General features: G+C 34.6%; 1 protein-coding gene across 1 annotated transcript in view; it reads left to right on the top strand.

Moving 5' to 3' along the window:
• The window catches only part of LOC118745469 (neprilysin-3-like), a 3,692-nt gene extending 2,353 nt beyond the window's left edge, over positions 1 to 1,339 (top strand). The window contains exon 3 of the mRNA XM_036478916.1: positions 1,283 to 1,339. Within this exon, the coding sequence (XP_036334809.1) occupies positions 1,283 to 1,339 (57 nt within the window). The remainder of the gene's footprint in view (positions 1 to 1,282) is intronic.
• The last annotated feature ends 15,509 nt before the right edge of the window (positions 1,340 to 16,848 follow it).

Here is a 16,848-nt window from a genome sequence, read left to right as displayed (position 1 = left end):
CTACTTACATACATATGTATAAATTGCCACTGAGCAAAACTACTTGAGAAAAAAGCATTAGTTTAATAGCACGTACACGTGATAGAAGTAAAAGTTCTTAAAAACAGCACATGTATGCGCCCCACACCCGGTAGAAATCTTAACAAAAATAAACTACGAGACTATCAGACGAAGACAGTTGTTTATTGTATCCAAAGATGGTACCAAGTTGATAAGTTTTTATCGTATCTTATATTTATTTTTAATTTTTTCGAATACAAAGGATATGAATATTCTTTTTCGATTTATTCCGTATTCGAAAAATTATATGTTTCAATGAACACATCGATATGAATACATAATTTAGATTTAGATAATATTTTTAGCAATTTATTTGAGAAACATAAAACATCTAGATTATTGTTATGAATTTTCGTCGATTTTAAATTTGCTACCCCAAAATAATTGATATCAAATAAAACACCTCTTTGAGGTAAAATTTTCGAGTGACGAAAGCTGAACTAGAAACACAAAATTTATGATATCAATTTCGTGACGAAAATTATACGCATTTTTTAACTGCCTTTGAAATGTGCGGAAAATCTTTTTTTTTATTTATTCGGAACGTTGCGAAATTCCGTTTACTGCTAGAAACACAAAATAAAAACCAGAACTTTTGCAACGATTCGTATGAATAAAAAAGATTTTCCGCACGTTTCCAAGGCAGTTAAAAAATGCGTATAATTTTCGTCACTAAATTGATATCATAAATTTTGTGTTTCTAGTTCAGCTTTCGTCACTCAAAAATTTTACCTCAAAGAGGTGTTTTATTTGATACATACATACTTTAAATCTTAGTGTGAAGGATGAAATTGTTTCACTGTTAGTAACTATTGTGTAAAATAGTAGTTCGATATAATGTCTGAAAGCTGTATGCGCATTTTTGGGGTAGCATCTAATTCCGACCTGAATCTGTTTTTTGTATAAGTGTAAGCTGAAAACCTTGCTGACAGAGTACGTTGTGACAGAACGAAGCAAAGTTAAGATAGCCTTTTTAGCGACTTCATGATATTTACTCTTAACACTAACCCAAAACTCTTTCAGAGACACAGATTCAAATGTGTGTTTCAATGTCGAAGTACTCTGGAGATCTATGAATGTTTCCTAAATGGATTCTGTACCAAACCGATATTACTACAACATACTATCCGCAAAATAGTCTGAAAAAGATTTCAGGTGATTCACCAAGTGCTCAGTTATGACATTTCAAATTTCATTTGACAATTCATTGCATTCCTTGTAGAAAGTTGTATATAACTCGTTAGCTATAGCGGAACAACTCATACCGGTTAGAAAATAAAACAAGCTGACAAGCTGGCAAGCCCAAGCTCACGCTCTTATGTAGGAATCGCACTCAGTATCAGCGTTGCCAGGTTGACGTTTTTAACGTCATTTGGAGGTTTTTTGTATCCTATTGATGTATGGACGCTTTTGTGTAAAAAATTACGTTTTTTAAATTACCAGTAATTTTTCTCTGTTACTAAATCTTGTAAGTAAAACTGATTTTGAATTATTTTCTTAATAAATCTTTACAAGCTTTGTTTTTTTGCAGCAGCAGCTTCAAAAAATATTTATTCTTTGGACACAGATGACTTGACCCTTATTTAAGCGCATAAAGAAAATGACACAAAATATTAAAAATCAACGCGATTCTTTAGCACCTTAAAACTTGCACATTATTGCCCTGGAACTCAATGGGCTATCAACCTGCATACTCAAAAAAATTCTAAAAAATCTGAATAAAAAGTTGAAAATCCAGTTGAAATTTTGCAGATTTTTTATAAATTTTGCATAAACAATAAACTTTAAATAAGCAAAAAAGAAACAGCCAAAATCGATGACTCTATCAGCTGATCACAAGTGTATGTATAAAATGATTTTTATATTAACGATCTCAAACCACTTTAGAATGAATTTTAAATGTGCCAGAGCAAATGACATTTTAATATACCTTACGTAAATATGTACCTTTGTATGCAATAAAAGTTAAGTAAGAGCAATTCTTTGTGCATACATTTGAAAAAGACGTTTTTGGGTAGGAAATGACGTTTTTTTCAGACCAAGAGGGACGTTTTCTCATGACGAAGACCTGGCAACACTGCTCAGTACCGCAATCATACATACCAACTACGAATACTTATGTATACTGAAAATAGATAATTGCGTCTCGCTCAAGCTGTTTATGGAACTTCTTTCTGTGTGCAACTCAAACTTAATGCCGTGCTTATTCATACAAATTATTAATTTCGCGGAACCCCGGTGACTTTTCTACGGAACCCTTGGGTTGGAACGGTTTACCGATGAGCCGGGTCGCGGTTCTAGTAACAGAGGAAAAGGAAGGAGCAGGTGGAGAAGACTTGGCTTCACTTGGCATTTTCAATTGGCGCCAGTTGGCACAGAAGAGAAACGACTGGCGTGCTTTTTGGACTCGGCCAAAATCGCTTAGGCGGTGACAGTGCCAATAAAGAAGAAGAAGAAGTAGACTACGACGTAGTCGATGTCCCAACGCCTGGGCATGACAGGGTACTAATACCAATTAAGCACCAAATCTGCTAGAGCTGACGGCTTACCAGCTTAGCAAAAAACTGATTGGTCCTTATAAATGTAGCTTTAGACATGGAAAATCCACTGTAGACAAGGTGTTCAACATACGCCAACTTTTGGAAAATACTCGCGAGAAATAGATGGGTGTACGTTGTATTTACCACTTGTAATGCTTCGAGAGCATTTCGTAAATGTTCGTCTGAAATTCGTTGTTTCCATATTTTTACCTCCACAAGAAATTTTTGTCTCGAACAGTCGATTACCTTCTCATAGAACGCAAACAATTCTTCAGCTTTTTTTCGTTAAAATCGTACTTTGGAAACAAAACACAAAAATTATCTAAATTATTTATTTTATTATGGCTTTTCAAAATTGCAATATACATATGTATCAAGGAAGGGAATGTAAAAAGCAATGCATAGTATGCCTCGGCGTCTCCGGTTTTCACATTAAAACGATTCATTTGGCGACTGCTGTATCGCGATGTATCAAATAACACAAACGGCAATAACGCAAAATTTGCTTTATTTCGCTTTTAAATGGGAAATAATACCAACATCTGAGTTTAGCTTTATTTCCAACAAAGGTTGGAAATAAGACAAATTTTGCCTTATTTCCCATTGCTTATTTATAATATCTGTAACAAAAACAGCTTAATGACAGAAGGAAAAAAACTTTGTTTATTCCAAAAATTCAATTAAACAAATATTTTTACTTATGAAAAGTCTAACAAAATATAGGGAAAGCGTCGTCTTAAATAACTGCTCGGCAAATTGGACATAGCGCTTTTGTATGAATTTTTTCTGCATGCTTTTCAGCTGCCTTCAAGTCAAATTCAAAGAGTCAAATTTTAAAGGCAATTTTACAACGCTTTTATCAACTTGCAATGTTGTATGTCCAGACCACCATTTTATACTATAAATATAGCAAAGGTATTTATGGCAAACCTAGTTTAGATATCAACCTCGTCGTAGGTATCATATCAAAGACATACAATTAGAAAAACTCTATAGATAGATGTCGCCTTGCCAAAAGAAGTTAAAAATATGCACTACATACGCTACAGCGGAAATGGACGACACGCCATTTCTTTAAATGAAATTAATTGCTGCTATATGTATGTATGTACATATGAAGGCATATACTAAATGTGAGCAAACAACATTTTGCTTGTATAGTCTTCTGTTCTCTTTTCACTGCAAGATGAATTATTTTAGTATCTATTGCAAAATTTTATACAGACAAGACTAAAAAGTATAAAATAAATAAAAAAAAAACTTTTTAATGTACCACGCTTTTATAAAAGGACTAAAATTTGAAAATAATATTTCTCAGTCCCATAGAACTTGTTTTGATAACTTTTGATTTTGAAATTTTAGCAGAAGTCATTATAAACAATTTATGAGATTGAAAATGAAAAGCGTGGGGCGCATGTAATAGGCCTGATTTGAAATTGAAGAGTAATATATGTATTAGAGGTATACGCCGCCGAGCCATGCCGCCGCCGCCGATGTATGCACATTGAAATAAGTACATTGTTTAAAGGAACTAAATACTATTCGTATAAAAACACTATTTTACGAAAAGAAATTGACTTTTTTTAAAGAAGTTTTTTTGCATAATTCGGGGCACTAAACATTTCCAAAAAAGCGTAACTCAGAAAAAACATAGCTAACACGTTTTTCGATCGAAAGCGTTTATTACAGTTAAATTAGGGTCGAATACTGGTAATCTGACGATTTTTTTCCGCAGTAAACAAATTTTTTCAATACTACTTTTTTATATACTACAACAACCAGAAAGTTACAACACAAGAAAAACTTTAACGCCAATATCTCAGAAATCAGTTTTAACAGAAGCGCCCTTATTGCATCTAACTCCTCAATTATTGGAGATAAAAGAAAGACAAGTTGATTTTCCTGTGTATTTTTTTTATATTTTAAACACACTTTTATTAAAAAGCAAACACTTTTTATTGGTAATTTTTACATTAGTAAGTTATTTTATTCTGGAGTCCCGCAGACGAATGCAAGTACTAGGTGGCTGTGTGAAAATTACGTTAGCATTCCTAAGTGGTGGTCAAATCCCAGGAAGGTTTTGCTCCCGCGCATCGCAATGTCTTCTACACTGTGTTAAAGTCCCCCGTTTTGGTAAAATTGTTATTATTTTTCTTTACGTTCGGTTATCCTTAGAAAAATTTGGCGCTTAATATTTTAGTGGAAATTTTAACCATCTATAAGCCATTTTTTAAACAGTGAGTGAAAAACGCCCGTTCTGGTGGGAGTTGATGGGTAAAAATTTTGGAAAAAAGTAGACCAAACCCTGTTCTCAACTCCGTTGTTTAACATGACGGTTGATAAGATTATTGCAAGAATTTATTGATAGCGACATAAATTACCCCAATAACTTAACTTTTTAATTTTTTTTATTTCTTTAAATTTAAATAGTACATACGGATTTGTAGAGAATATAGAGATATATGTATATACTTCAGACTTACATCTGTTCGCCCATCCATCAGCGGCAGACACTCAACATTTTAATTCAAGTAGAAAGTAACGTAATTTAAATTTAAAACTGCTTCAATGAATGAATTAAATACAATTACAATCTGAATTGGCACGGCGAATGCCTAACGCTGACGAGATGACATGATAAGATTAGTAGCCTCGTGGCTCTTTGGATTCTACCTTATGGGCAGGAGCGCCGGCGTTTCCTGTCAATTAAATCTAATGCTTTGTATTGCATGCGCTCCACGTTTTTCATTTTCAATCTCATAAATTTTTTATAATGACTTTTGCTAAAATTTCAAAATCAAAAGTTATCAAAACAAATTCTATGGGACTGAGATATATTATTGTATTTTACAACGCTTTTATCAACTTGCAATATTGTATGTCCAGACCGCTTTGAATGTTGTATGTCCAGACCAGCATTTATACTAGCTGCATTTTTTTGTAAGCGAGCGACAAAAGAACGCTCAACTCGGGTAAAATTTCCTTTTAGCTACTTAAGCAACCCTGTTGGTAGCTGGCAAGAAAATGTGATTAGTTTAACGGGTAAACCAATTTAAATGAATAATTATCCGAGGTATTTGCGTAATATATATACTCTTTTAAAATATAAATCACGTATAAAAGGAAGCAAAAATTTCCCTCTCCACTTTCCCATTAACAATTCACAATAGAGCAGTTTTTTCACTTACCAACACTAGCCTTCAGGTCGCGTATTTTTTAACCCACCTGGCTGAGCTCGGATAAATAGCCGAGTTTGTGTTGTTGCTTTGCGTGTATTTCGTCATTTAAGAGTGTTTTCTTTTGTAGCGCGTTTGCTAAAGAATGCACCAAATATAAATGTAGCAAAGCTATTTATGGAAAATTGTAGATATCAACCTAGTCTAGATATCAACCTCGTTGTAGGCATCATATCAAGGAGATACAATTAGAAGACTCTAGATGTCGCCCCGCAAGAAGAAGTTAAATATTGCGCCTAAATATATGCACTATTTATATACGTCACAGCGGAAATGGACGACACCATTTCTTTAAATGAAATAAACTGCTGCTATATGTATGTATGTACATTAGAGTGGTCCAAAAACGATGAAGTCGGAATTTTAATGCCGCCACCCCCTAGTATTGTTCCATACCGAAAACAAATATACCCCAATTTTTTTATTTTGAAATAAAAAAATATTTAGGGAGTGCTCACAGCGCTCGTAGAAATGGTGTAAAATTCTTGAAAATCAATATTTTTCGAACGGAAAACTGTGGTTCACCTCAGGAGACCTCCACTATTAATATCCAATTGTTTATTTAACCATTTTTTAATATTAAAGATTTTTTATTGGTCCCCCTATTACATTTTCTGAGGGTTTTGGAGGACCTATAAAATAGAGTTACCATGAAAAAATGGTTAAAGAAACGATTGGGTATTATCACTGGGAATCTCCTGAAGATAAGCAAAGTTTTCTGATTGAAAAATATTGATTTTCAAGGATTTTACACCATTTCTACGAAAAGTTGTTTTTCCCACATATAAAATACGTGGAAAACTTTGAGCGCTGTCAGCACTCCCTAAATATTTTTTTATTTCAAAATAAAAACATAGGGGTATATTTATTTTCGGTATGGAACAATCCTAGGGGGGTGGCGGCATTAAAAATCCGACCTTATTTTTTCACATACATTTTTGGACCACTTTAATGTACATATGTATGTTTATACTAAATGTGATCAAACAACATTGTGCTTGCATTGTCTTCTGTTCTCTTTCACTGCAAGTTGAATTATTTTAATAGCTATTGCAAAATTTTGTACAGACAAGACTAAAAAGTAGAAAATAAATAAAATAAAATAAAACTTTTTAATATACAACACTTTTATAAACGGACTAAAAAGTAGAAAATAATATTTCTCAGTCCCACAGAATTTGTTTTGATAACTTTTGATTTTGAAATTTTAGCAAAAGTCATTATAAACAATTAATGACATCGAAAATGAAAAGCGTGGGGCGCATGTAATACACTTGAATTGATATGAAAAGTTACATATTTATGTAAGTATGTGGGCATATGAATAACGACCGCTTAAAATCGATCTCAAATTTGTACTTTCGCTGTAGAATGTTATGCAGTTTGACTATTGTCAATGAAATCGAATGCTTTGTACTGCATGCGCTCCACGTTTTTCGTTTTCAGTGTCATTATTGTTTATAAAAGTTATCAAAACAAATTTTGTGGGACTGAGAAATATTATTTTCTACTTTGTAGACCATTTATAAAAGCATTGTATATTAAAACGTTTTTATTTTATTTTATTTATTTCATATAAGGCAGTGTCAAAATTTTCTTCTCGCTCTAATTACTTCACCTGGTATAATTAGGGATGAAACGATACGAGTAAATACAAGTACATACTCGATACTTCGTGGTGGCAAAATACCACAAAATCTATTCAAAATATTTTTATTTAAGTTCATTGCACGTTGTTCTTAAGTCAAAAGAATAAAAACCCATAGAAATGTTGATTTAATAATTTTTAAAAACTGCATTGCGTACTGGTTTCGGGCCAAAAAAACAGGAAAATATTTAAACCATCTATTTTTGAAAGTCATTATAAATCCTGCTTTGTGATGTCAGCAGAGTAAGACGTGCTTTTGCAGTGCTCTTAAATATTAGTGTTTTTCCTCGGAAATATCTAGAAATTTGCCAAAAGTTGCTAATCTACCGGTGTTCGCGTGTGCTGCGAGTTGTTCCTGTTGCGGATACCTACGCACTGATTCACCTGACTTATTTTTACGCTTGCTTTACCTGATAGCTTAAAAAGTTCGTACAAACATACACACATATGATATCAACACGAAAAAACCCAACAAGAAAACCTGCATCCCCCCCTAAAACTCCTCTCACGCCGGCATCAGCTATGTTTGACAGGATGGAGAAGAAAATAGAAGAACAGAGAGACTCAATCATCCAACAGTTGACTGCGGTAATGAAGAAATCGGAAGAGAGGGTTATGCAGAAGATTAGAGAGCTGGCTGCTGAAACGGCAAATTTAAAGCTGTCTATAGCAGCTATTGAAAAAAGGGTGAGTGCAGTCGAGAACACGTGCACTGAAGTTCTAGCGCTCCGCAGTGAACTGATATCTACTCAGACGCAGCTCACTGCTCTCGAAAGCAATGCAGTTTCCACCGATGTGATAATAAACGGGATCCCTCAAGCAGCTGATGAGTGCTTGTCTGAACTTTTCGGTAAAATCTGCGGTGCAGCACAGCATAAACCTCCGCCTTTGCGTGATGCTTTTCGGCTGCGTAGTGCAAAAAGTAATGGGCAAAAAAGCAGCAACAACTGCCCTATTGTTGTTAAGCTGTTCTCTGCACATGATCGCAATCAGCTCTTAAAAGCTATTGCTGTGTTCTGTAAAGCCAAAAAGAGATCGCTAGCGCTCTCCGATGCTGGATTGCCTGGTTAGACTGCGTTTATACACGGAAACTTTTGTTGCCGCGATTTTTCACATTCCCTTTTGGTGTTGCTCGTTTTATTTACACACGGAGATTTGTGTGTATGCAATTGTTGTTGTCAGCTGTGAACAGCGGTTCAATTTACACAGGCGAACGAGAGCACAAAGCGTGTTGCCCGAGCACGAGCAACTCGGTGCCCCTCTCCTTTCCTCGTCCCGCTCTCTCCTACAAACGTCGAGTTGCGGCAACAGAAATCGCCGTGTGTAAATGAGCACTTATGGATCAATTTTTTTGCATGAGAGTTTGCCAAAAATGCTGCGTGAGGTGATGTCGTATGCGTCGGAGCTTAGGCGGAAGAAACAGTTGGCGTCAACCTTCTCCATCCATGGGAGAGTTTTTGTACGGCTTAAACCAAACGAGGAGCCCAAACTGGTGGGAAGCAGGGCCGAGGTTAATGCTCTTATTAGCACTAGAAAATAATTATGTATATGTTCGTTGTGAAATCGTATTTTTTATTGTGGTTAGTTTATGCCAGCTTAGAAGCTAAGTTAGTTGTATGCTTGTTCTCTTTCTTCCTATGCCTAATACTCTTGATTAGTTATTCGTTTACTGTTTTATTTCTATGCTTTAAGCAATTTTTCTTTGTTCCCTTGATTTCGGTCTATGAAAGTGTATGTTATTTTCGTCTGTTCTCAATTTGCTCTTTTCTCCTGCTTACTTTGTTTTTTTGCAATCACATACATTTATGTTTTGAAGTCTTTTTGTTTTGCCTACGCTTTGTGGTTACTCATTTTTCAGCTGATGGATTTAAACCCCAGTAGGAAATCTGCCGGCAGCATTGATGAAAACCATACAATTCTAGTAAATATTTTGTGCAAACAGTCTAGTGGCCTTAAAATTGTGCATTTTAATGCGCGAAGCCTTAACGGTGACAAAATGGACTACGTTAGGAATGTCTTTGGGGGATCGCGCGTTGATGTTATCTGTGTCTCTGAAACATGGTTCAATTCTAATATTCCTGACTATTATTATGGAATCCCACAATATAATCTTATACGTCACGATCGAACAACAAAAAAAGGGGGAGGTGTTGCAATATATTACAGATCTACCTTAAAAATTAAACTTTTAGCTAAAACGAATCACCCTGAAACGGAATTTATTATTTCTGAAATTTCAGATGGTGTAACAAAAGTACTAGTGTCCTGTGTATATAATCCTCATAGGTGTTGTGTGTTAGATTCGTTTTTTGTTGAGTTATCCGCGTTTTTAATTGAATATGAATATTATGTTATATGTGGTGATTTTAATGTTAACCTGCTGTTAAACGACTTGTATACTATTAAACTACTTGACCACGTATCCGCTGCTGGTCTTGCTGTAGTCAACAAGTCCTTACCAACAAGATACGCCAACAATTCGAAACCTAGCTTGCTAGACCTGGTTATTACGTCTAATCTTGACCATATTCTTAAATTTGACCAAATGTCTTTTGTCTCTGACCATGACCTAATATTTTGTGCATTAGATGTGTCGTTGAATTGTCCTGCTGATAGTGTTATTTTTATGTATCGTGATCTGAAGTCTGTTAACCTTACTGATCTGTTCGTTGATTTGTCAAATGTTAACTGGGATAGCTGTTGGTTCTACAAGACTGTAGATGAAAAACTTGACTTTTTAAATAAAACCCTTGCTGAATTATTTGACGATCATGTCCCTGTTCGCATTGTTAGGGCTATGAATACCTCCTGTCCTTGGTACACTAATAAGGTCAGCTCAGCTATAAAAACTAGAAATAAATTATATGCAAAATGGAAAAGAACCAACTCTGACGTTGCTTGGTCACAATATAAGGCTGCAAGAAATAAAGCGACTGTCATTACAAGAAATGCAAAGCGGTTGTACTTTAGTTATAAATTGAACCCGTCACTATCGTCAAAAGATTTATGGCGCAATTTGAAAGACCTAAATGTGCATGGAAAATCTAAGTCTGATTGTAAAATTGACCCAAACACACTCAACGACTATTTTATCAGTGTCAGCAGAAACAGCAAAAGTCCTCCAGCTGAAATTTTCACTAGCAATGTTGCTCTAAAAGAAGAATTTCAATTTGACGGAGTAAGTGAATCAGAAGTCTTGAAATCTGTGATGAGTATCAAGTCTAATGCCATTGGAGAGGATGGGATATCTTTGAAGTTTGTGAAACTTGTGCTGCCTTTTTTTCTGAGAACTTTAACTCATGTCATTAACCACTGTTTCACAACTTCATGTTTTCCAACAGAATGGAAAAAGGCTGTCATTATTCCTGTAGCCAAAAAGAGCACTGCTACTTATCCTAGAGACTACAGACCTATAAGTATTTTACCAGCCTTATCAAAAGTATGCGAGTCGTTGATGGCAGGGCAGATTTCCTCATTTGTACAGGAAAATAATTTATTATCGCCATTGCAGTCAGGGTTTAGACCAAGCCATAGCTGCTCTACGGCTATGTTGAAAATAGTTGACGATATACGGATACAGTTTGACAATGGTGACCTATCTCTTCTTTGCCTTCTGGATTTTTCTAAGGCATTTGACTTGGTCAAATTGGACTTGTTGAAGATTTGTGTTTTAAAATTAATAGTGACCTGTCTGCAATTTCACAGTGGGCCCACGATAATTGTCTTTGCTTAAATGCTGCAAAGTCGTATGTGTTGCCCATTAGTAAACGTGTAGTACATGTGGAAGATATTCCAAAACTGTTTATTGGTAATAGCGTCCTGATTATGACTGACAAGATAAGAAATTTAGGATTTGTTGTTAATTCTATGTTGAGCTGTTCTGACCATGTGAATAATGGTGTAAGTAACGTGTATGCTGTTTTACGTAGATTAAGAATGTCAGCGTCGTTTACACCCTTAGATACAAGAAGAAAGTTAGCTATTCAGCTTATAGTGCCGCAGATCACGTACTGTGGGCTGGTGTATAGCAAGTTTGACTCTATTTCGTTTCACAAAATTGATGTTGCGTTTAATAACGTTACACGTTACGTTTACGGCCTCAAAAGATATGACCACGTTTCTATGTGGAAAAACAAAATTCTAGGATGCAGCATTTTTAAATACTTAGCGGCTAGAAATTGTATATTTATGTATAAGCTTATAGAATTCAAAACTCCAAAATACCTTTTTGAAAAATTAAAATCAACAAGGTCTAATAGAAATCAAAGTCTGATTGTCCCCAAATATTCCTACTTGTCTTCAGCTAGGCTGTTCTTCATTAATGCTGTAAGGCTCTGGAACTCAGTTCCTGAATCCGTAAAAGCAGCGATGAATCGGAGTAACTTCAGAAAGGCATTGCATAATTACTTTAAATCTGCATAATGAATGTGGTTGCGACTAAATTGTTATCATTTCTCTGTCTCTGTCACTTCTACTACTAAACCAAATTTTGTATGTTCGTATTTATATTTATATGCCTGACTTTTTATTATATCCGACCTTAAATTTTAAGTCTTAATTTTAATCTTAATTAAAAATACAAATATTAATATCTTTTGTTGCTTTTTGATATATTGTTAGTTTTAAGTTTACTTTGCACAAACATTGAATTTTACAGACTGTTGATGTATTATAAAAGACTCTAAAGTCTTATAGATACAGCCTCATTTCTTAAATAAATATGAAATATGAAAAAAAAAAATATTAAGGTAATTATTCTACCACCCGAGACTATTTTTCCTCAATATCTCATCTCAAAAGCTTCTTAACATCGTGACAGTTATTTCGCTATCGTTTGATTCTGTCTATTTTTTCAAAAATAGAACACTGTGCGGCGTACACATGGCCCAACGTACAGAGTAACTCTATTATTATTCGCGCTGAAAACATTGACGGACAATATTAAAGGTGGTGGAGACTAGCTCTATTATTTAAAAAAGAAGGAAAGGAGAAAAGAGTAGGGTGCAAAGCGTGGATGACAAAGAAAAAACTAAAATATTCAACGTAGCCCAGCCCGGAAATTTCGTATTGAAATTTAAGCTTTCTAAGAACTCACCATATAAAATCCGTTAATTTTTACTATAAAAGATATACACCTGGAATTTTGTCAACTTATAAACTTTTACTATTCATAGTTTAGAATTTCCCGAGGCTGAATACTTTATTACTTAAAAAATTTAATTTAATCCAGCTCATGCGGAATAACTTCATAGCCAAAAGTACCGATACGAGTAAGTATCGATACTTAAAATCCGATATTTTTCGTGTGTCGATACTTTTTTACGATACTACTTTCAAGTAAAGGTATCGATACCTGCATGGTATAATTCCGACATGGGATGGAACAAACAAAAGTTGCCATTGCTGTTCGCTGCATATAACACAGAGAATATTGTTTTAAGTTTTATCTTCAGTTAAAATTTCTGCATTATCATCACTTGCTATATCGGAACTGTGGATTTCGTTTACGAAGACGAGGAGAACATGTGGTACGAAATAGTGATGTAAAAATATGTAAAATTTTACCTACCGCGCAATAAACAGGTGAAGTAATAAAACAACTTCCTCGCTTTATTTTCTGACATTAGGCTGCCATATAGTCACATTTTATAGATAGACATTTTATAAATTTTCAAATAAGGCATTGTCAAAATCTTTCTTCTCTCTCTAATATTACTTCACCTGGTATAATTCCACCATGGGCCGGGTCCATGCAATAACACCATACGCAATAATTCCCATTACTTGGACATTAAAAAGCACTTTCAGAAGTGAAATGGTGTCATTTTAATAGTTGTGTTTAATGAGCTGCTCTAGGTTACGCCAGGTCAAGATATCTCACAAAATTGTGCTTCATGAGGATTTTTCTTGCTCCAACTTACTCTAGTTTTTATTTCATGAGCCTGCGCTAAGTGGAACTAGAGCAACTTAGAGCACAATTTTCTGCACCGGGTTTTTTTGATGGAGTAACTTAGAGCAAGCAACCGTTTTGAGAATTTCTGCCTGAAAAGTGTTTCAGGAGATTTGTGAACTGAGTTGCTCTACAGTTTTTTTTTTACATCTGCTCGATTCTGGTCTAACTTGAGCTGCTCTGAACTTTTTTCGGTCTCATTAAACACAACTATTATTCTTCTTTTTTCTAAACGTGAAAGGAGGGGAGGGGCGGGGGACGCGAGCGCTACGCCGAGCGCCGAATGCGGACCGCCGCGACGCTGGGCAACTTCAAAATTGTATACTTACAAATCCGGCCATTTAACTTGCTCATGTACTACGTTTTGTCAAATGTAACTGGGTGACTACCTATGTGCACTATTTTGCTTTATTACTTAATTGTTAAGTCTAAAAGTTGGCCTTATTGCTCAACGAGAAATGAAATAAAGTGAATTTGTGTTATTTCACATTCAATTGGGAAATAACACAAATTTGCGTTATTGTCGTTTGTGTTAAGTTAAGTTAAGTCTTAGGTGGATTTTTATATCAGAATCTGATTTTGGTAAAAAATGCAGATAGAAAGTATTGAATATAAGCCCTCGTTATTCTTATGTATATGTGTGTATACATACGTATATGTATATAATGATATTACTAAGGTACAAGTTTGCATTACAAAAAAACGTGGCAACCCTCATGAAAATACTTCTGGATTTAAATTCTCAAAAATACTTTTCATTTGATATCCATATTAAATTGTTTTAGTTAAGAAATAGGTGACAACTCTATTCAAAAATATTACTGAACCGGGTTTTTCAAATACAAATTGAAAATACAAAATGCAAACCGTTATCTGAATACAAAACCTCATCAAAATCGTTACAGCCGTTTCCGAAACACGCCACCGGTGTCGCAGTAAGATGCGTTCCTTTTTATTATCACAGCGAACGGCACTGCACGCGAGCGACGAAAGCAGCCACAGTAGCATGCTGAAATGACTCGCTTATATATACACGGGATTTGGAAGTTTTTATCCAGACGTCCAATGGACATGTTTGAGATATCGTTGGAAAGGTCTTGCAGAGTGTGTCCAGAAAATGTATTCAAGCTACATAAGCGATTAACCGGATTCTTAAAAATTAGGCTAAAGTGTTGCGAAACAAAAAACGTTTTTTTGCTTTTGCCGGTTTATGGGGGCATGTGGGCACACCCAACACATTTAGTGTTATTCTATAGGCCAATACCTTTCAAACGATACCTTATCTATTAAGTTCCGGCCACTAGTTGGAAAGATATAGAGGTATATGTGTTTTGGTTCGTGTCTCCACTACGAGATACTTTGGTATGTATGTGGCGTCTGTACGTACCATCATTTAATTTTTTTCAAACTTTCAGGAATTAAAGTACAAAAAAAACTAAGATGGTTTTGTTCCAGGATGTTTTGATTCGTATGCCTTTGTGGGCGTGGCTGCTGCCTGAATTTCGAAAAAATGTAATTTTTTAAACTACAGCTGAAGCCGCAATACTCAGTCCATGTCATTCATGTGGATATCAGTAGAAGGGCCTTCAAACAAGCTATCTAACGCTATCTTTTGTGTTTATGAAATATAAATATGTCATAACCTGATATCGCCTGAAAACTAAAAATCGGGCTGCTGAAAATATAGATTTCGAGAATTTTCTCAAAAACTGGTCAGTCGATTTTATTCTTAGTTTCCACAAGTCTAGCCCAAAATCCTAGCTTTCATCTGGTATATAGCTTATATCTGGGAAAACTCTTGTTGTGGAGATATTACGATTCAAATTGAAAAAATGTCGCTCCAAAAAGGGTCAAATGGTTAAAAATTAACATACTCATCTAGTTTGGTTACTTTAAGTTATAAAAATAATAAACCCAGTTCCCCGAAAAAAAAATTCCCATTCCCCGATTATCACTTAAACCGAAATTCCCTGCAAATCGGGGAATTTTCCGCGAGTTGACAATTTGAAGGATGCAGCTGTGCTAATCACTTCGTACATGTCTTGGAAACCACAATTTGTGTGTATTTTAGAGTTTTTTTTCAGTCATATGCCGAAATTGTAACATTTTCAACGTTTTAATTGTAGTTATGTACACAGTATTTAACTATGCTACATGTGTTTATCACCCGCACTTAACCTACCTGGGAAGACGCGTACAATATTAGCTACACTTGTACATAAATATGTATGTATGAATGCATTTAGTTCACCCAATGTGCCGCTACTACTTACATATACATATATGTAAATTGCCACACGGTCAAAATTTTGGGTTTAATTTTTAAACCGCGCTGGGACTACTGCCTTTTTAAATTTTTTATAGTCTACTTTTTAAACCAGTCAATAGTTTTAAGCAATTTTTAATATGTTCTGGTTTAAATTTTAGTCGAAAAAGTTCGTGGTTTAAAACTCAAACCAAAATGTTTTAATTCTAGTTTCTAGGTTTCATATATAGAAATATTTGTTTAAAATCTAAACCGAAATAGGAAATGTTTGCACACAGCGAAATGTGGTGTTGATTCAAACTCAACATATGAAAGCACATTTACATGCGTGGCTGTAGTTGAGTGTGCAAAGATGCTTGATACAACTGGTTGCTACCAAGGCTGTCCGGGTTCAATCCCCATCAGACGGAGCATGAAATTTAAGACATTTTTTATATTCTAAATTATGAAAATGTTTGGGTTATAAATTTAAACCGCACTGTTTAAATTCTAAACCCAACATAGGTGCTCTCTTTTTTTAATCTTGGATGGTTTGTATTTGAAACTGAATTTAGTTTGGTCATATATGTATGTAGTCCAAAAAATTCAAAATTAAAACCGAAACTTTTAACCGTGCACTGAGCAAAACTACTTGAGAAAAAAGCATTAGTTTAATAGCACGAGTGAAACATCGTACACGTGATAGAAGTAAAACTCCTTGTGTGCGCCACACACCCGGTAGAAATCTTAACAAAAATATACTACGAGACAATCACACGAATACAGTTGTTTATTGTATCCAAAGTTGGTACCAAGTTGATAAGATTTTTTCATTTCTCATAATTTGCTTTTAATTTTAATTTTTTCGAATACAGAGGATATGATCATTCCTTTTTGCTTTATTCCGTATACGGAAAATTATATGTTTCAATGGACACATCGCTTTGAATACATAATTTAGATTTAGATAATACTTTTAGCAATTTAGTTGAGAAAAATAAAACATTTAGATTATTGTTTGTATTTAGGTCGATTTTAAATGTGCTACCCCAAAATAATTGATATCAAATAAAACACCTCTTTGAGGTAAAATTTTCGAGTGACGAAAGCTGAACTAGAAAAACAAAATTTATGATATCAATTTCGTGACGAAAATTATACGCATTTTT

Source organism: Rhagoletis pomonella, unplaced genomic scaffold (assembly GCF_013731165.1).
Source record: "Rhagoletis pomonella isolate Grant_MI unplaced genomic scaffold, Rhpom_1.0 Rhpom_scaffold_00009, whole genome shotgun sequence".
NCBI lineage: Eukaryota > Metazoa > Arthropoda > Insecta > Diptera > Tephritidae > Rhagoletis > Rhagoletis pomonella.
Note: the sequence above shows the minus strand (reverse complement) of the source record. Positions and strands in the feature narration are given on the sequence as shown.